The 21447-nt window shown below is 40.7% G+C and overlaps 2 protein-coding genes across 2 annotated transcripts in view; one reads left to right on the top strand and one right to left on the bottom strand.

Moving 5' to 3' along the window:
• Positions 1 to 5412: 5412 nt before the first annotated feature.
• Positions 5413 to 17106, top strand: METTL21C (methyltransferase 21C, AARS1 lysine). Its single transcript, XM_048854723.2, has 5 exons — positions 5413 to 5604; positions 9164 to 9327; positions 12198 to 12340; positions 15662 to 15779; positions 16320 to 17106. The coding sequence occupies exons 2-5, from the start codon at positions 9174 to 9176 to the stop codon at positions 16712 to 16714; spliced, it is 810 nt and encodes a 269-aa protein (XP_048710680.1). The 5' UTR covers positions 5413 to 5604; positions 9164 to 9173; the 3' UTR covers positions 16715 to 17106.
• Positions 17107 to 17113: 7 nt separating this feature from the next.
• TPP2 (tripeptidyl peptidase 2) overlaps positions 17114 to 21447 on the bottom strand; it is an 80347-nt gene continuing 76013 nt past the window's right edge. The window contains 2 exon segments of the mRNA XM_048854534.1: positions 17114 to 18031; positions 19413 to 19532. Coding sequence (XP_048710491.1) covers positions 17942 to 18031; positions 19413 to 19532 — 210 coding nt within the window. The 3' untranslated portion in view covers positions 17114 to 17941.

Genomic DNA, 21447 nt, shown 5'->3' with positions numbered 1-21447 from the left:
TCGGTACTGTAGACACACTCCGCCGACGACATGCACTTAGAGCATTTGTGTGGGGACACACACAATCGACTGTATAAAAACGCTTTCTACAAAACTGACATCTAGAAATTCGACCTAATTTCGTAGTGTAGACATACCCTTAACCTCTGAGGACAGGACAAGAAGCAATGGGCTTAAATTGCAACAAGGGAGGTTTAGGTTGGACATTAGGAAAAACTTCCTAACTGTCAGGGTGGTTAAGCACTGGAATAAATTGCCCAGGGAGGTTGTGGAATCTCCATCATCGAACACTGTACAGCCATTAAATACACAACAAATGGTTAATGAAAAACAGCAGCTGATGAGGCATGCTAAAGAGCTCCTACTAGAAGCACAAAGGCTGAAACATTTAGCAGAGCCTGCTCTCTTCATTTGCTCAACATCTTGGGGCCCTGTGCACTACAGTAATTGAAAAAAATGATAAAGAAACATTTAGAGCAATTGCTTATTTGTTCACACTCCACTGTACTCCCTCTTTGGATAGCACATCGTTGCATTTCATGCACTGATAGGAGCAAAGCTGACTACATTAACGTGGCAACATTAAACATAATTAAACAAGACTAAAATGGAATCAATTTCTAAAGATTGATGCTGTCTTGGCAATGGTTTTTACTCCGCACACTCTCAGATGGCAGGAAAAACCTCTTTGGATACAAATCTAAGCAAGCAATTAATCTGTGAACTCTATTCATTTCCCATGGCCCAGCCTGAAGGTAATTCCTGGCTATTTTATGATATCAAGAAAGCACAATAAGTATCAATTGTCATTTAGAAGAGCACTGTTAGAGATTACCCCCCAACAACAGTACGAAGGTTTCTTTTAGGGGTATCCTGGTGTAGTGTCTCAAATCTCTTCTTGGCTGCTTAGATTCACATGGAAGAGCCAATGTTGTTCTATGCAGACAAGACTGATGAGGTGGTTATTTATGTAAAATATGGCAGAAGCCAAGTTCCCAAAGCACTTTGTTCCTGTGACATGTATTTTATTACTTAACGTACGAAAATACTTGCAGATTGGATGACTCAGGATGCTAGTATCGGATATAGACCCTTTCAGCTCTAGGTCCAGGGTTGAGCCTAAGACACCCATTCTGAAACTGTACCCACATGGACCTGCCCTGAAGTCAAATTAGCAGCCCTCACAGGGTGCCAAAGACACCACATCCGTACCGGTCACCTGTTATGAGGAGGAGATTGAGTTGGAGAGGGAAAAAGGCCTCCAGGAAGGACAATGAATTTTCCATTTTAAAGGCAATATAAATGTTAGGTTTGGGCTGTATGGCACGTGTCCATGTACCATGCTGGCACCTCTCGGAGCCACTCACAATCCTGCTCCACCTTCAGTGCTGCCACTGGCCAATCAGAACCAGCAATGCATATATTCAGGCTTGGCAGAATTCAATTTTTATTTTTTTAAATAAATTTCAACAGAGAACAACCTTTATTTTTAAGCATGTTCTCCTCCCTCCCCCCAATTTTTATCAATTTAAATTTTCCCAATTGTGGGAAATTATGGGAGGGTTGAGACAATTATATAATGGCAGTAAATGTTGAGTTTCAAAAAGTGAAAGCTTTATAACTATTTAAACACAAATTGTCAGCATTGGATGTCAAAATATACAAAGCAAATATCCCTAAATCAAATGGTAACAAGTTCACAAGCGGCATTTGTCCTACTTTGTCCACCAGCAAATTTCAATTAGTGTGTACACAGTGAAATCGACATTTTACTGATAAAAATCAGATCCTCCAACCCTACAGATATTCAGTGTTGCTGACTGTCAATGGGGCATGACAGCCTTGGCTCAGGCAACTGCTTCACCAGCAGAGGGAGCATGTGACAAAGTGACTGGTGCAGGTGTTAATAAGAGTGTGGCCAGCCATCTACTGTTGTAGAAGAGGAGTGCCTGCTGCTCTGGGGCACCACAGGACCTTCTGCAGTCAGGGAGGAGAAGGAGTTGCACAGGAAAGGAGAAGACCAACACAGCCCCGCAGCAGCCAAGGAGAGGACAGTCTACTCCAGAGCAGGAGACCCGACACTTCCTCTCCTCATTCATCCAAGAGGGGACCAAGACCTCCAGCAAACCAGCAGGGAAAGAGAGATCCCTTACCACACCCAGTGTTTGCACCCTATTCTTCCATACAGGGAAGAAGACCCCCAGTGCAGGCATTCACCCTGGGTAGAGGGCAGGCATGGACTTCCATCATTGCCATCCCTGGCAGGTTTCAACTGGGGTCAACCCTAACTTGCTGTCTGATCTATAATGGGTGAAATGTGCCCCTATTCTACTCTGGGGCTACATTTTGAGATGTGGCCCATCACAGTGATATCTGCCCTTGGGCATACTGGCAGGCACAGAGTTTAGGAGAATCTTGCTGCCTATTCTCTCCCACCCCCCATTTGACCTCTGTACAAATGGAATAGTACTCTAGAGCAGTGCTACTCAAAGTGGTGGTCCGCGGATCGGTGCCAGTCCACAAGCCATCAGCTACCGGTCTGCACACACATTGGAAAAAAAAAAATTGCCAGTCCCCCACATCAGATAGCTTGAGACGCACTGCTCTCAAGCACCCACCATTATTTGGGTCTGTATGTAGCAAGGGCTGGGAAATTTGTTGGAATATTTAGAATCCAAATTTGCCTCAATCGTGTTTCCAAGCTGTTGTTTTGCTTTCCACAGTCTAGCAAATGAGTTTACGCACAGGAATGTCCACAGAAATAGCAGTTCTTAAAAAAAAATTGAATATTTGCAGAATGGAATGTTGAGATCCTAATTGCAAATACTTGCCCAGGCAACCTGATTTTAAGAATTACGCTCAGGGAACTGAAATTCAGTTAATGGGTGAACTCCAAAGCTCTCCAGAGGGTGTGTGAACAAGGGATATGGCATTATTTAAGCCCTGCTTAAGTGGGACTTGGGCTGGCCCTCTGCCTAAGGGTGAATTTCATCCCAGGGGAACATCATGTCCAGTCAGAAGAACTCGGATACTGAGCTATTTGCAGATAAGTGCTTGTGAAGGGGCTACAGAACAAGAACGACTTGCAGGAAGTATGAAGCAAATGCATTTGAACAATGACTAAATATGGGACGATCACAACCTCTTCACCAAAAAAGAAGCCAAATTTGAGTAAACTTGTAATTCATTTTTCACTCAGTCTTTACATTGGTTGTGCCGCTCACACACGTGGATTGATTCAGCTCAGCTTATTTTATTTTCTTAATCATAGGTAGGTAAGTCACGTACAGCACCAAGCACATTGTCGGAATTTAAATGGTGAATAGTATTAACAGTACTAGGAGTTACAGTAATCTCTTCCCTCAACTCCAATTAATGCCTTTCTTTCAAGCTACAAAGCCCTAAGCAGCCTCGAGTCTGTCTACTTTCCTGATGCATAACTCCCAACCCCCCCCTCCCGGCCCCAGCTGAGATTGGCTGGAGTGCCACCTTTATAAATAATAGGGAGCTCGTGACAGAAAACCCCTTCACTTTGGAAGTTACAGTAGTAACCCCTACGATAGATGGTCTGTCCTTTTGCCAATGCAGGAATGTTCCCAAAAACGTTACCTTGTGATTTCACATACTTTTATATAATCCTGAATTAATGAGCTTCCACCCCTTCCCTTTGGAGAGAATTCCAGATACCACATCAATGGACAGATCCTACAAATCTGAACAAAATTCCAGTCAAACAGATCTCTCCGTTTCCTATGTTAAAAATTATTTAAAAAAGAAACAGCATTTAAGTCTGAGAATGACTAGTCCAGCAATGAGCTTGCCAGTGTCTGCTCTCTAGTTATGACTACTGAAGTGGCTCTGGAACAGCTTATTTGTGACATGACCAAACTTATCTAAAGTCAAGTGGTCTGTAAATAGTTTGGAAAAAAATGCAACAGCTTTTAAGAGAGACGGTGGAAACACGATCAATATACGGATGTTTTAGTATCTGCTCCCAAGTGTCTTAGAAATAGTCCATGTATCCTCCTCTTAAATGGATACTGCTGCCTCTTTTTTGAGGAAGAGAAATCTTTTAATGTCACAGCTGATATACTTGTATGCAGTGTAGATGGGGGAGGTAATCTCTTTTATTAGGCCAACTTTTGTGGGTGAGAGACAAGCTTTTGAGCCACACAGAGCTGTTCTTCTGATCTGGCCACTCTACCTTGAATGGTCCCTTACAGTATGTGCTAATTACTTATGCTAAACAGTCTGTTCCAGCTTGCATTTTGCTATAACACTCGGAGCACCTTTCCTGGGCCTGAATAGGAGCTCTGTGCAGCTCGAAGGCGTCTCTCTCATCAACAGAAGTTGGTCCAATAAAAGGTATTACCTCACCACCTTGTCTCTCCATTCATCTACTTAATATTTGGTGTGAATACGGAGGACACCTACTGGTTAATGTGTGAAATCCATGATATAAGTTAAAAGTAAAAAAGGGATGGAGATAAAGGAAAAAGAGGGATATACTCTTTTCTTTCCAAATTCTTTAAAGGAGCAGTACCTAATACAGTCAAAATATTGCTACAAATTCAGAGATGTGAATGTTTATACATTGGAGTTTAAGTTTTTAAGTCTACGTTTCCTATCTTTGTTATCCCTCTAATTTCAAAAGCATCCAGTTATGCACCTTTTAATACGGTCCGGAATTTAAAAAACAAAAAATCCTCTAAAGTTCCTTTTATAAAGTGTTGTCTGGTCCCTGTTCAATTTTTAAAAAGGTCTTTTCAACAGTGAAACTGACCATATATGTGGAGTACTCACATTCTCAAAGTAAACAAAGGCAGTATCTATTTTTGCTAATTTTCTTCACGTATAGTCATCTTAAGGGTAGCTTGTAACTAGAGTAGGTGCTAGATCAGATTAATGTGGTTTTCAAGTTTGCACTGTCCCTTTAATAGAGAATTATACACATCCTACACTCCTACAGCATCTATAGACTAGTTAAAGGAATCTGCCAGAAGGCTATCATTCTATCTATAGGGCGGCCAGATTCCCTCAACCCTTCACCTCCTGGCTCCCAGAAACAGTGGGGGTAAGCCCTACAACTCCCCCAGCTGTAATATCTTCTCAGAGGGGCCCTAAGACTTAACCTTTTCCTGGAAGCAGGATCTTCTGTGCCATGTGACCTTCTCTCTCTCTGTTTGGTCTGCTGCCAAATGGCTGCACATGTTATTTGTGTACTGGATAGGCTGTTTGGGTCAGGATGGCCGTAGACAATGTTGTTAAGACTTGGAATAGTTTCAAACTTCTAAAAATTAAAAACCACAAGAAAGGTATCAGCAGAATTTGATGAGACTGATTCAGTTTTTGACTTGTGTACATTTGAGGAACTCCCAAAGTTGATAGTGGTTTTTATTTTGTTCTGCGTATGTGAAAAAATTTAGTGTAACACAGTAAGTTCTTTGAGTGCTGTTTGGTAATGCTACCCTAAATAGACTGCACTCTTACTGGCTGGACTTTGTGAACAGAGAATTAATCCTCCCAGGTGCATGTCTGTATAAAAACCTTTAGGGTGGTCTGGGAAGATGCACAGGAAACTTCAAACTCACTCTGCTAAAGAAGGTAACAATACAACTATTCTTCAACTAACATTGTTTGGAATGTACCTAAATACTCCTATGATAGCAACTAACAAGGAATGTGTTACATTTATTTATCTAATGCCCTTTTAAACTTGGAATCGTCTGACGATATCATTGGTCAGAGGAATTAAGTTTACTGAATTACTGACAAATGTAGCATTGTTTCAATGAAATCATTGCATCAGTAATGATGGCAAGTTATTTTCCAGCTATGTTTTTCCCCCCAATATACTCACATATCAACCAGAAGGTCTATCTTAAAAGTAAAGTCTCCCAGGATTTATTTAGGACTAGATTTCTCTCTCTAAGAACATTATTTATTATTTAATGCAAGAAAGCTTGATTTAATTGCATGGGCATTTAACAACAAATGATCTTACCCGTGTTTGGTATGTGAAATCCTAACAGAAAGAGCTACATTTTCAAGGAATAATATATAATAATCCAACTGCATTTCTGCAAGTGCAACTTGCAGAAGTGGCTTTTGACTGATCAAATGCAGTCCTAAGACACACTAGCGTACAGATTCATGCACAAAAGTTTCAGATTAAAAAAAGAAAAGAATCTGGGAAGGGTTGTGTTCACAGTTGAACGCTGGTCAACGCCATTTTGCTCATTCATCTACATAATCATCTTATTTGTATTTTCATTTTGTTGCATAACTAGATTTGAACTACTCAAATGAAGGGGGAAAGAGTTAACAACAGGACTTTTAAATGAAAGATTGTTCCCAGTAGAAATAAGCTTTTGCCAGTCAAACTGTTACCTTAAGATGTATCCACCTCACAAATATCCCCCTGGTAGCTTCTTCAATATTTTAGTGTCATGGTAGTGATGCTAGACATGGACTTCCATTACAACTTCATAGAAGACTTCTTCCCACCAGAATAATTATACTCTAGCCTGAAATCTCACAATTCCAACTGTCATTGCTGTAAATTGATTCAATGATCATTTAAAAGACTTTTAAACACTTCAGATCTACAAGACTTGAATTTAGCATTTGCCTATCTTATCACTTTGCAAAGAAATCCAGATACAGATAGCAATGTGTAGGGCTGGTCAAAAATTTGTGGATGCACCTGTTTTCCACTTGGAAGTGCTGATTCAATGAAATCAGAACATTTTACAGGAACATCTCCATTTCATCAACATTTTTGACATGAAATTATCCACCTGTTTCATTTCAACTTTATTTACATGTTACATTACAGTTTATAGCATGATGAAAATCAAAAGCACACAGCTGAAATGAAGTATTTCAGGATATTTTATTTAGTGAAAAATTCTCAGGTTTCAACTTTTCATTTTGTTTCAGGAAAAAACAAAATTTCAAACTTTCAGAATTTCCCATTGAACTTTTTTTGACCAGCTCTACTACTGGGTGTTGGGGAATTTGCACCAAGAAGATGCATGTATTTAAATGTGAACATTAAACTGCACATTCAAATATATGTATTATGCATGTCACTAATGCAAGTAATCTTTTCAGTCTTTCAGTTCAAATACACAGTGTCAAATAGATATGCTAATGATTTCCAAATTAGGAAAAAACACCGGTGCCTCTTCTATTCTTGACTTTTTCCTTTTGTGCTAAAAAGAATAATAAAAAAAGGCAGCACATACAAGGCAAGGAACATAAATGCACAGTCTACATTAATGCAACACTAAGGTTGGGATTTAACATTCAAAAAATTCTGAAAATCTCCCAATGCAGCCACATGGCACACAAGGTATTTAACAAGAACACAATACTATGTATTTGTAAATGAACTGAGACTTACGCTTTCTACAACTAGGATGTGCAGTCTGTCTGTCTTGTGTTTAAAGGCTCAGACACAATTTTGGAATAGTGTAGTTTTTTAAATATAGTTATTGTGGCATTATTAAGCCTATGCTACTAAAATACTTGCATCTCTGAAAATTATAAAACCGAATCCTTTGTGTAGTCTGTACCAAGGTAAAAATAATTAAACACTCTTTTCAGTACATAAAACATCATCACCATAATTTATGGAAGTACATTTGGCTGCTTTTTTCTTTTTAAACTTTGCAGACAAAAGGATATAAAAGCTTGTTACACAGACTGAGAATTGCAGTTTAAGTCTATCTTACGAGTTACTAGCTACCGTATCTAAAGATTTGATCAGACAGATGTTTAGTAGGACTGTATTTGTTGGTTATTGTATGATTTTTCACTGGTGATACATGGTTAAACTGGAATTTTTGCCTGTTGCAGTAACATTTAGGCAATGAATGAATACAGAAAAGATATATGTGTAGCAATGTTGCCAAGTTTTAGGTACACTGATGGAATTTAAGCACATAATTAACTATACACTTACCTATGTTTAGATCACTATTCCACCAGGCCCACTTGGGGTTTTGTGCTCTCATAGCTCGCACCTTCTCCCGCTGAAGTCACTGGTAAAATTTCCATTGGCTTCAATAACATCAGGCTTTCATTTAGGTGCAGGAGATTTTATGTTCCAAAGCACCACCAAATAATAAAGTATATCCAAATGTAGTTGCTTGTCGAATTCAACATGCAATTGGTAGGAACACTGGATTTGCCATACTAATCAGAACACTTAGCCAGCAAATTTGTTGCTTCCAGCAGTAGGGGCCACTTAACTTATGCTTCTGGGGGAAGGCAAGTTCTATCCCTCCTCCCTCCCAATTACACAACTAGTCAATTGTGCAACTTGAAGGCTAATACTCTTTCATGGCCTCTGTAGCAATCAGCTGAGATGCGATTATTTCTATTTCAGCAAATGTAACTATAGAAAATATTGGTCTTATTCTGGCTATGGACGTGCAACAAGAACATTTTTGAAATTGTAGCTTCTGTTCAATGAAAGGATAGTTTTCCGAAGCGAGAGAGATTACAGTGGACTCATTGTAGTGGAGAGATCAGGATACTTTCAGAGTGGACTGAGGATGCTAAGAATGTGGCTATACACACACACATGCATGCATCAGGAAAGGAAAGCTTCTAACCTGCAGCAATGTAATCATGGCAAAGTTTGCACCATACCACCTCGGATTGTGATCATATTACAGAAGAACTTGTAAGTGGTGCAGGCTCAGACCTAATTGGTAGCTGGATGGATGGGAGACCTCAAAGGAAAACTGAGGTTCTTCAGGAAGTGATTCATTTGATAGCACTCCTTCTTCCGAATCAGTACAAAACCACTTCCCCTCTATGCTACAAGACACAAAGTGCTACCACAGAGGGGTTAAAATAGAAGCCCCGTCTGTGTGGTCAGTGAGAGTTCTCATGGCATTTTTCACAGGAATAGGAATGTTAGCCCTTGTATCTGGCCAGATCTGACCTCTGGTTATTGCACTCTACCTGCTTAAATTCCCACTGTACTATCAGTTATCGAAGATTCTTCAGTGTGTGTGTGTATGCTAGATATAGGATTGGTAAAGCACTTTGGGATCCATCAATTGAAAGGAGCTGCATAACTAAGTTGTTATATTGTAAACAGAGTACCTCGTTCCTTTACAATTTTTTGTGTTTCCTCCCTCTTCAGCATTCCTGCTATGATCTCCACCCAGCACTTGCCACTCCCCAACGAAATTCAAAGAGCAATGGACTGCCCAAGTGAAGAGAAGGACCTCAATGAACAACAGTCTGAATGTCAGGATGGGTCTAATTGCCCTGACTATTCTACAGCAACAGCAGAATCCAGTTCAGGTTGCTACTTAATAATAAAAGCTATGGCATGCCAGCAAGTTGTAGAATATGGGATTTTCCTAGGTACCCAAATCCAAAAGGTCACCCAAATATCCTATTTTCATTCTTGATAGGACTACTCTCACTTCAGTTTTTTGTTTGTTTCTTAAATGTAATTTTTTTTCTTACAGGGCCAGATTTACAGAAGCGCTCAACACCCACCACAGAGGCAGATTTTGAAAAGAGCTCTGCTCTTATTTAGGCATCTAATTGAAATGGCTGGATTATCATTGAGAACAATGGGAGTTGTTGCAGGCTGAGCTCTTTTAAAAACCTGGCCCACAGCCTATTAGCAGATTGCCCTCAAACCTTTTTTTAATCACTCCCAAAACTGAGACTAGCTAAAACACAAAGCAACATTTAAAACTGACCACTGGAAAATAGGAATATTTTGCTCTGTTTTGCGGAAGAAACCACGACACTCTACTTCTGTTCCAGACAGTTCTTGGCGTTACACTATTTACTATCATCATCAATGACCTGGAAGAAAATGAAAAATCATCACTCTAAGTTTGCATGTGACAAAAGTAGGGGGCATGGTAAATAATGAAGAGGTCAGGTCCCTGATACAGAGCCATCTGGGTTGCTTGGTAAGCTGGGAACAAGCCGTATTAAAACCATATGGATTCTAGTACGACTAAATGCATACGTCTAGGAACAAAGAATATCAGCCATATAAACAGGATGGGGGGGCTTCATCCTGGGAAGCTGGGATTCCAAAAAAGATTTGGGAGGAGTGGTGGATAATCAGCTGAACATGAGCTCCTAGTGTGATTCTTGGATGCATAAACAAGGGAATCATGAAGAGGAGAGAGAGGTTATTTGATCCCTTTATTTGGCACTGGTGCGACTGTTGCTGGAATAGTATGTCCAGTTTCTGGTGCCCACAATCCAAGAGGATATGGACAAATTGGACGCAGTTCAGAGAATAGCCATGGGAATGATTAAAAGGATTAGAAAACATGACATCTAGTAAGAAGCTCAAAGAGTTCCATCTATTTAGCTTGATGAAGAGAAGGTTAAGGGCTGACTTGATTAGTCACTAAGTACTTACACGGGGAACAAATATTTAATAATGGACTCTTCCATCTAGCAGAGACAGGTATAACACAGGGGTGAGCAAACTTTTTGGCTCGAGGGCCACATCTGGGAATAGAAATTGTATGGCAGCCATGAATGCTCACAAAATTGGGGTTGGAGTGTGGGGTCTGGTTGGGGGTACGGGCTCCAGGGTGGGGCTAGAAATGAGTTCAGAGTGCAGGAGGGGGCTCCACGCTGGGACGGGGGTGAGGGCTCCAGCTAGAGGTGCAGGCTCTGGGTCTGGGGATGAGGAGTTTGGGGTGCAGCAGGGCGCTCTGGGCTGGGACCGAGGGGTTCGGAGATCGGGAGGGGGATCAGGGATGCAGCAGGGGGTTGGGATGCAGAGAGGCTCTGGGGTGCAGGTTCCGGGTGGCGCTTATCTCCAATGGGAGCTGCAGGGGCAGCGCTTGGGGTGGGTGCAGTGTGCATAGCCCAGCCCTCTGTCCGCCCCTACGCGTAGGAGCCATGTGGAGAGGCCCCCGACCCTGCTCCCCGGCTGGCGTGTGGGAGCGGGACCAGACCCAGACCCCACTCCCCAGCAGGAGCTCAAGGGCGGGATTAAAACAGCTGGCAGGCTGGATCTGGCCCGCAGGCCATAGTTTGCCCACCCCGGTGTAACATGACCCAATGGCTGAAAGCTGAAGCTAGACAAATTCAGACTGGAAATGAGGCATAAATTTTTAACAGTGAGAGTAATTAATCACTGGAACAATTTACCAACAGTTGTGGTGGAGTCTCCATCACTGGCAATTTATAAGATGGATGTTTTCCCAAAGATATGCTCTAGGAACTATTTTGGGGAAGTTCTATGGCCTGTGTGATACAGGAAGTTAGACTAGATGATCACAACAGTCCCTTTTGGCCTTTTGGAATCCTGTACTATAGTTTTCTGGTTTTTGTCTTACGACTACAAGAGGTTTGTTCTTGTCATATTCCAGTATCATCAGAGGTGATCTGGTAGAGTAGAGTTCATTTTTCAGTGTCATTAAGGATGAAATTAGGAGGAAAGGCACTTTAACAGGGCAATAATCTGCAGCTACTCTATGCTGGGCTGTGCGCTTGACCGATCGAATGAGACATGATGGAACCGCTGGGTTAAGATAGGAAAATGCAGAGTTTCAGTTTCAGAAGATGACACTGTCCTCTGTATCCCTACTTGAAACAATGAAACACCTGGTAACAGGGAACGCTGTACTACTGGCGATGCTGACTTTTGGAAGATACAAAAATAGAGGTCCCAACTATCTGTGGTTAAAGAACCCAGAGTATTTCTGCCAGAATCAATGTTAGTCTGCTATCCTGTCCACAATTGTACAGTTACACCTGCAACCTAACAATCTCCGAATAGCTTCATTTAGATATGGTATTTAGCATGACTTGCAACCTCTGACCTGAGATACCTAAGTCTCAACATGATGACAGAAAAATGTATGCCAAAATAGAGTTCTAAAATTCCTCACCAATCAACCTATGTTGCTTCATGACTTATGGGAAAGGAAGGTTTTTCTCCTTCACTTTGATTGACAGCAGGCCCACCCATATTTGGGATCCAGGTCTGGCAACCCAGTGAACCATGGTGCGCATGATCAGCTCACTAGAGACCAAGAACAAAAGCAACTTTTTCAGAAAAGGCTGCATACTCATTGTCTTGACCACAAATTAAGTCTTGTAAATTTTCTTTTCCCAGCTATGCAACAAAATGCACGTATATATTCATATTGACCAAATAATACTGATTTTTTCTCCCACAGAATCACCAAGAATTCTTAAAATATTGCAGAAGTGGATTCCTACAGTTTCTCCCTATTTTGACAAGGAGCATTATTGTTATGCAGACCACCAGATCACTATTCAAGAATCATTAGACCACTTCGGAGCTATAGTATGGCCCGGTGTAAGTTTTACCTATGTATTGTAATCAAGTAGCAAGTTAAACTCATTATAAAGTAAATGTGAACAAATGAGCATATAAATGAGCACGGGTGCAGACATTAAGTCAAAGAAAGGAAAATTGGGAAAAAGCGTTGTGTTCTCTCAATGTCTCCAGACAGTCAATCACTGTGGGGAAGTAAGCATCTAGCAAGACAATCGGGGAGAACAGAGAAGAAAACAACATTGAAAAGATCCAGCATGCAGCATTTTACAGAGAATGGAAATTTATTTAGAGCAGAGTAGAGCAATCTCATCCCAAAATGAGTCAGTGCAGAGGCTTGAAGGTCTATTTAATTGACTGTATGTAGACTAAGCCCTTTCTACCCAGGATATTACCTGGGAACCAGGAAGTGTGCCTCATTGCTCACAGGTACTGTCCAATCAGCACCACCTGTGTTCCCCTCATGCAGCATTTGATCCACCATGCTATGGAAGATTTAGAAAATTTGGCTCCTTCACAATTTTATTGGAAGGCAATCAGCTGCTGAGAACTTTCTAACTTGCTCAGTTCGTTTGAGATAGAGGACTACAGGGATGTCAAGATTTATTTTATGCCACAGGATTTTTTCCTTTCTTTTGTGGTTTGGGAAAAGAGTGTAAGACTCTCTTAGAACTTGTGAAAGCGTTTTAAAATACAGAGAAAGGTGGTGTTTATACTTTATCATAGGAAAGGCAGAAAAATTCTTGCAGGGAAAAAATAGCTATTTTGGCAACTCATTTAATTTCTTTCACAGCTAGCTTCTGGAAAAGCAAGTTTCAGTGGAGACAAAGCAGGAACTTGATGAACTTAAGATGAGTCTGAAGACCAGTGGGAATATTGTGTCATAAGTGGTCTAGCTATCTAGAGTGACTTTAGGAATCTGGCAACATAAAAGCAAAATGCTAGGAAGGACTTATTAGTACACTTTCCAGGACTGAGATGTCAAGATTCTTCAGAAGGCATCTTGATGAAACAGCAATACGGATGGGATTCTAGCACGATAGGCTCAATGCTCCTAATACACTATAGAATTCTTTCCCCAGATCATAAGACTATACTTTCAGAAACAGTTTGGAGGGATAAGAGCATCTTGACTCCCCAGGACCTGTTTTGATGAGGATATATCTTTCACCACACAGTCTGTCAGGTTTAGAAAGTTTGGGTTTTGGGGGTAGAGACTCACAGGCAAGGGGATTCAATCTGTTGACGATCTGCATGTAAGAGTAATCTCTCAAGTTTGAAAATAAAGTTCTCTTTGGTATTGTGAGAATGACACTTACCTTCTTCTCAGTTTATTTTTAGGATTTTTTTTTTTACTTCAGAGATGATGGCAGAGATGCAGAGAGAGTTTGGGAGAGAGAGTGCACTAGTGAATAATTAGGAGATTGCGCACTGGGACCACACATCTGATTGTAGTAAAGTTTGCTGCTGAAAGGCCACTCTGCTTAGTTGAAAGGATTGTCTGCTAAGCCCATTTGGTTGTGTACACTTTAAATATACATCAAATGTTGAAGGCTATGGTGAGATTCTTTTTTAGGCCTTTATTTGCATTGTGTCTATATGAAGGGTGGTGCTCCTTGCTTCCAGTTGATGAATACAGATTATATTTGTCAATTTTGTAGTGACTTGATCTTGCTGATCATCTGGTTTTGGGAAACTAAGTCCTGCAGAGATGGATACTTTAATTAGAAAGAAGGAAAGTAATTCCTCAGAAGACCAAAGGAACTCCAAGCAAGATATCAGGGGGTAGCTGTGTTAGTCTGTATCCACAAAAACAACAAGGAGGCTGGTGGCACCTTAAAGACTAACAGATTTATTTGGGCATAAGCTTTTGTGGGTAAAACACCACTTCTTCAGATGCATCAAAAAGCTTATGCCCAAATAAATCTGTTAGTCTTTAAGGTGCCACCAGACTCCTTGTTGTTTTTCTAAGCAAGATATTGATCTCTGCAAGATTTAAATTGAGACTCTCAAAAAGTCAGCTTTAGATTTAGATTTCAGGACTGAAGACATTTCCATAGTTCACAGACATGTAGATTAAATTAATATTTTTACTGATGAGGAAACATTCTACTGGTCCCTGCTTATCCCATTATTGAATTAAAAAACAAACCGTACTTCATGTGTAATGAGATTTGGATAATTTTGTCTTATGTGTAAAGGGGCCTTCTCAAGATAAAAAGTATTATAGTGACAGAGACATGAGGAAAATATTTCAAACTTATTTACACTATTTATTATGAAGACGGACAAGGATTGGATTTCAACTCTAAAAAGCTTGTCAGTCTAGCTATCATATAAAACCTCACAGAAAATGACAGATTCCATCTCAAGATAGCACAAGGGAGAAAGGGGGAAAATGTCTGTCTTAAGTCTTATTATGAACTGCAATTTCATCAGATCTCAAATTAGTCAGGTGTCAGTACATGGATGGGAGAACTCCAAAGAAAACGTAGATACTGCACAAACAGTGCTGGTGATTCATTAGCGGCACTCACCCATGATGAGCTGGTAACCAATGCCTCAGCATCATGTTACAAAACTCTGTGATTAGGTGAGATGTAATCCGGGGTTGTGATGGAGGAAACAAAGAGGTAGTTCAGTCACCAACCCTATCTGCTCTTTGACCTTAGCTGTGATTGCTAAGAAAGCAGCCAACTGTTGACTGTTTTACTGATATGGTTCCAGGACAGAACTCTGTCACTTGAACTGAAAGGTACCATTTGTCTTTTCCCTCTCTATAAAGTGGTTGGAATTATTTCATGATGCCTGCAATATCACTAGGTGGGAGTCAAGTTTAGATCTGAATATCTAGAGTGACAGTGACTTTGTAGACTTCTTTGCAACATGTTCTATTGCCAAATTATTCTGAGTTTTTCGTGAAACCCGCTGCTGTAACTTGAGCCCTTAATTTATCTTCACAAACTGAGAACAATTAGCTGTCTTTATAATATCACTTTTGTACTCGTACAGTAAAATCTCTCCTTCTCCAGACTGACTATGCTCAGTGCCTACAGTAACTTAGAGGTCAACAAAAACGTGTGGCGTATAGATTTCTATATTTCTAGGGAAACCCATATAAAAAGAAGCTGTTTGGTTGTTTTTACTTGCCTAATAATTTGTTTATAATCTTGTTGACTAATCTTGTTCCTTTTTCCTAATTTGCTTTTGTGCTACATACTTGAATATGTTCAGTCTATAAGTAAAAAACTTATTAGAAAAATGTTTTCAATGATTTAATGAACTGCTGCATGGCCATTAGCAAATTAATGCTTTTTATGGCTATATTTTAACTGTTCTTAGGCATTGGCTTTATCTCAGTACCTGGAATCAAATCAACAAGAGATCAACCTAAAAGACAAAAAGGTACTTGAAATTGGTGCTGGAACAGGACTGGTGTCCATTGTGGCTAGCATACTAGGTTGGTAAATTCTGATTAAATTCCACCTCCTCATCTTCAAATATATCAATTGTGAGGTGTCAGCTAAACAAATTCTTTGACACTGTAGTCAGTGAAATTATAACGAAAATTAAAACTTAACGAGCAGTTATGACTTTGGCTCTCAAAATTCTGTAGAGCTTATCTACACTGCTCTGCAGTTTGCACTACAGGAGCGCAAACAGAAGTGCGCAACGAAGTGCTGCACCTTAGTGCCCCCGAGTGGATGCTGTGGGTACAGACTAAAAGGTCCCCAGTTTGAACAGGATTACAGTGACCTAGGAGCCTTTTAATTTGCACCTGTAGCATCCACACAGAACACTTGGGGCAGTGGAGACATGCCCCAAAATAACAGACTTTTAAGAGTTACCCCAATCCAGGAAATGGGTGGGCGGTGGTCTGTTTATTGACTGAATGATGATCAGAGAGCCAACAACATATTCAAAATTGATATTTGGGGGGGAAAACAGGAAGATTTATAGAAAAAAATATATACACTAATCATTTGCACATTCTCTTTAGGAGCTTATGTTACAGCTACTGATCTGCCTGAAGTACTTGAAAATCTCAAATGGAATATTTCAAGAAATACACAAAACATGAATATACACCGACCTGAAGTGAGGAAGCTGGTGTGGGGAGAAGACCTCAATGAAGACTTCCCTAAATCAACTCACCATTATGATTTTATTTTGGCAAGTGATGTTGTCTACCACCATACATCTCTGGATCCATTGCTAACAACAATGGCATATTTATGTCAGCCAGGGACAGTATTATTATGGGCAAATAAATTCAGATTCAGCACAGATTTTGAATTTTTAGAGAAACTTGGCAATATATTAATCGTTACACTTCTAGCAGAATTTCCAGAATCAAATATCAAGCTGTTTAAAGCCAAAGTAAAAGAGAATTAAGCGAAAACAATACAGTCACAGTTTTGATGCCTCTCAAAGTTTATGAGCTTCTAGTTTTTAGTACATAATGCACACGGAGTGCAATAATGTCCATAAACCTGTCCCTGAGTCTTTGAATTTTGCACTTCAATACATGGATAATAATAATATCAGGACACTACTTAACTGTCTGATTTGTCTCAAGCTTATATACACATGATTTACTCAAAGAAACCAATTCATTGCTGCCAGAGGGTCAGCAGTAACAAAACACAACCAGAAGGTAAAGTTTCAAAATTTCAAATAAACTATTAGATCTAGCTATACCTTTATATCCTGTTTACATTGCATATCTATATTATTCCTAAAGCTGTTTGCTTTAACACGTTATGTTTATGTACTCTTAAAAAAAAATGACAGTTTTCAGCTTCATTATTTGTTTTATTAATTAAAAAATCCTTTAAAGTATCAGAGTGCACAGGGTGGTTTTTTATCTTCAATTTTGCACATTTACTCTGTGTTTTACATTTTTTAAACATTATTAAACATGTGTATGTATAGCTTTACAATACCTGATTAACTGTCTGGCACTTTTATACATGTATCAGTCCAACCTGATACTCAACTTCACATGGATTTTTGAAATTTTGCCTGAAATATCTCAAAGACGAAGATTTACAAGAGCACCTATGTATCAGCAGTTCTGAGATACACACAGAGACCATTTGAAAGGTTGTTGTTGTTTAAAAAAAATCATAATGTAAACCCTTGCAAACAGTACAGGTAATGGAGTTCCATTACTTTATAGTCTAATAAATAAAATTTTAGCTACTTTGGTGTAGCTTTAAGGCCTTCATACAATTGAAAAAGAAATTAAGATTAAACATGTTAAAACCCTGTTCATTGTAAAAAATACAGAGCTTTTACAGGTTTGCAGTTAAAATTAACAGTTAAGAACCTAACATGCATGCAAGAAATCTTTTCCAACCCAATTCCAAATCCTTGGTGCTGGCAATTCTGGCACATCCATTGCCAGCAATGAGATGCACACTATGCAAACTCCCTGATGTCAGGAGTCAGGTTAATAGGTATTAAGCCACACCAGGGTGCCTTTCTGATAAATATACACAATTTAATAATCAGCATTCAGTATCTGATGAAGACATGCGTTCTAATTAAAAGGTAAAACTTATCTTTCCTATCCTGTCAGTATAAAACCATCTCTGTATGTTTACAACTGTTAGTATTTCAAAACACGCAATAATCAGGTGGATACATGACAGGGAGCCAGTTTTCAGAGAAAGATGCACAATGCGTCCATCCAAGTAACTTCATTAACTAAAAAAAAAAAAAATAATTGATAAGCAGAAAAATTAGATGATACTTTTGACACTTTGATATCTTCTCATTCTTTCTTAATCTAAAAGTGCCATGTTAAAGAGGTTCATTGTCAGAAGCATAATGTCAATATATTGCTTTTTGGAGCTCTAAACTCTCATATAGAATGGCTTTAGTTTTTGAAAACTGGTATTTTAGCTTTAGTGAACAAAATGTTGTCTTAAGCAGCACAAGAATCCCAGTAAACTTGGGGATTTTTTTTCCCTTATACCCGTTTTGAATAACTGTATAGATAATTTACCTTTAGGTAAGCAAAATGCCCACATTTTCTCTGTGCTGTTCAACTTTAAGTACTTCAGAATAAAACACGTGAAATTCATGTGCAAGTCTAGAGAGTAGTCATGGCACTCGTATGTCTTTAAATAACAATTTCTTAATCTAGATACAGTGGTAGAATGAACAAGCCGCTTAAAACATTTTGGCCTCAATTTAAAAACTGGCTTTAACTTTAAAACCTGAGAAAGTAAAGTTAGGCTCATAAATCTATATCTAGGATCTTAAATAAAAGTGGCCTGATTTCCAAAGGTGAGGAGGACCCACAGCTCAGACAACTTGCCATTGCTATGAGCTTTGCTAAGCGACTGATGGAATTAATAAATACCTTTTCAAAGTGCTCCTTGAAACTGTTAAGGACCCTTAATTTTATACTGCCGCTTGGGAAAGCTTTGAGCAGAGGCAGTGGTGGAGTTATTAACTGAGTATCCACCAAGTAAGAATAGCTCAGGGGAAAGAAAGAGGTCTCGCTCCCCCCCCCCCACAAATTTTGCAATGGCCTGGGAAGGGGTTATTGAAGGGAGGGCTCTGGAATGAGAGAAGAAGAGACAAGCCCTTTCTCCCTTTCAGCACCTGGATGGGGGGAAGCTAAGAGGCAGATATAAAAGATGGAAATCCCTTGAGACGTCCAGGGAGCATGCCCAAATAGGAATCCCAGCACCCTCCTGCTGCCCAGTCCTCCAGCCTCTGAGATTCTGGATATTGCCTTTGGACCTCACAAGTGTCCCTCCCCCATATCTTTCTTGCATACCTTTGAGCTAGTGAGCTTAATCCCCTGACTAACTGGTGCCAGATAAATTCATTAAGTCCAATCAGAACCCCTGGTGAATTTGGGGGGAGGTAAAAGTGTTTCAGATTTGAATATTCCTGGATCAAAAGCCTATCCAGTACGTTCTGTTCCAGAACCTCAGTGAAAGTTTTCTGAAACTCAATCTCTTAAGCAGTATATAAAATGAACATACACTTACATCTCCTAATATTAAGAGATTCTTCAGCATACATAACAATGCCCCTCTGTAATTAAATGGATTTATTGACTACCCCTTACCTGTATACAATTTTTCAAGTTTTCCTTGGTTGGCTTCTCTTCTGCAAGTTTTGTGGCAAATTTGAGACCTCTTCCATACATTTTATTTGCCAATGCATGCTTATAGGCAAATGTTAAAACCTACAGTATGTAAACAAATTAAAAGAAAAGTTAGAAATCTACCACCATATTAAAACTAGCATTGTTCAGATAAAAACAAATTTAAACATTTTACCAAACAGACTGTTTCAAATTTATTCTTATGTTGATGAACACAGATAAATCACAGCAGTTACTGTCCTCGTGTTTTAATTGTAAAATGAGAGCACTGCTGCTCCTGCACATTTAGCCACGCAGCAGCCAAGCCTTCAGATGTAATCACCAGGCTGGGGTGCAGAAGACTGCGTGGTTCTGGGCAACAGGTCCAACCTGAGCGGTAGCCGGAATGTGGCTGCTACCAAGAGGTCCAGCATGGTGCTGAACTTGTGTTGGCACAGCCACGCTGGTGCTATGAGGCTGATTCTTGCTGTCCCATTTGATCTTCATGAGGGCCCCCAGCAACAGTACCAGAGGGAAGGCGTACATCGGAGCCCCTGACCACGGGAGCAGAAAGGCGTTGGACAGGGCTCCTCTGTCTATGCCCCCCAATCGAGCAGAAGATGCGGCACTTCCTGTTCTTCCTGGACGCAAAGAAGTCCGAGGAGTTCACCACGGTGGAAGATGGAGCAGACCACCTCCAGATGAAGGGACCACTCGTGGTGAGATGAAAATGTCCTGCTGAAGCGATATGACAATGTGTTCTTGGACCCCAGAAGGGGAGTGCCTACAAGATGGATATTGTACTGTAGGCAGAAATCCCAGAGCCAGAGGGCTTCCTAGCAAAGTGCCAACAACCTGGCTCTGCCCTGCCTGTTGATATAGAAAACCGTAGCCACGTTGTCGTCAGGATCTGGACCACAGCATCTTGCATATGAGGTAAAAAGGCCTGGCAGGCCAGTCGAATCACCCTGAGTTCCCTGACACTGATATGAAGGGAACGATTGTGACTGGACCAACAGTCTTGAGTGTTGAGATCGCCACGGTGGGCTCCCCAGCCCAGGTACAAGACGGTGGAGATAAGAGTCACTGACGAGGACGGGGCCATGAAGGTAACCCCTTCCAACACCTACGCGGGATCCTGCCACTAGATGAGGGACAAGTACACTGTCCAGAATTCTGACCATCCAGCCCAGGCTGTGCCAGTTGGGGACACAGACTGACACTAGCCACGCCAGAAGAAGTCTGCGACGGAGTCATGCTTGTCAGACCACATAAGTACATGCTGCCATGTGGCCTACTAGCCTCAGGCACATATGGGTGGTGGCGAGCGGGTGGGCCCGCAGGCCCACAATGAGGTCCGCCATGGCTTGGAACTGAGTCTTGGGGAGGAGGGCCCTGGCCCGAGTGGAGTCAAGGACCACTCCGATGAACTCTATGTGTTGCACCGGGGTTAAGGTTGACTTTGTCTTGTTTATTATCAATCCCAGGTTGCAACAGGTGGAACAAACCAGGTTCAGATACCTCTGCACCACACCTGGAGACCGGCCCCTTATCAACCAGTCATCTAGGTACGGGTATATTTGGACTCTCCAACGTTTCAGGTAAGCAGCCAGTGGCACTATACATTTTGTGAATACCCTTGAGGCCAATGAAAGACCAAAGGGTATTGCCGTAAACTGGAAATGGCGCCAGCTCAACATGAAGCGGAGGAAGCGCCAGTGCCCAAGGAAGATAGAAATATGGAAGTAAGCATCCTCTAAATCGAGAGCGGCATACCAGTCTCCTGGATCCAGGGAGGGGATGATGGAGACCAGGGAGACATAAGAAACAAAAACCATAAGAATGGCCATACTGGGTCAGACCAAAGGTCCATCCAGCCCAGTATCCTGTCTACCGACAGTGGCCAATACCAGGTGCCCCAGAGGAAGTGAATCTAACAGATAATGATCTAGTGATCTCTCTCCTGCCATCCATCTCCACCCTCTGACAAACAGAGGCTAGGAACACCATTCCTTAC

Source organism: Caretta caretta, chromosome 1, assembly GCF_965140235.1.
Source record: "Caretta caretta isolate rCarCar2 chromosome 1, rCarCar1.hap1, whole genome shotgun sequence".
NCBI lineage: Eukaryota > Metazoa > Chordata > Testudines > Cheloniidae > Caretta > Caretta caretta.
The sequence above is the reverse complement of the archived record's forward strand: the minus strand, read 5'-3'. Positions and strand labels throughout refer to the sequence as shown.

What these genes read in the sequence shown, in the direction of transcription:
- METTL21C (XM_048854723.2), top strand. Translation starts at nt 9,174, where the DNA reads ATGATCTCCACCCAGCACTTGCCACTCCCCAACGAAATTCAAAGAGCA. An exon ending in GAGCTATAGTATGGCCCGGT is followed by an intron (nt 12,341 to 15,661) that starts GTAAGTTTTACC and finishes AACTGTTCTTAG; the next exon opens with GCATTGGCTTTATCTCAGTA. An exon ending in CATTGTGGCTAGCATACTAG is followed by an intron (nt 15,780 to 16,319) that starts GTTGGTAAATTC and finishes CATTCTCTTTAG; the next exon opens with GAGCTTATGTTACAGCTACT.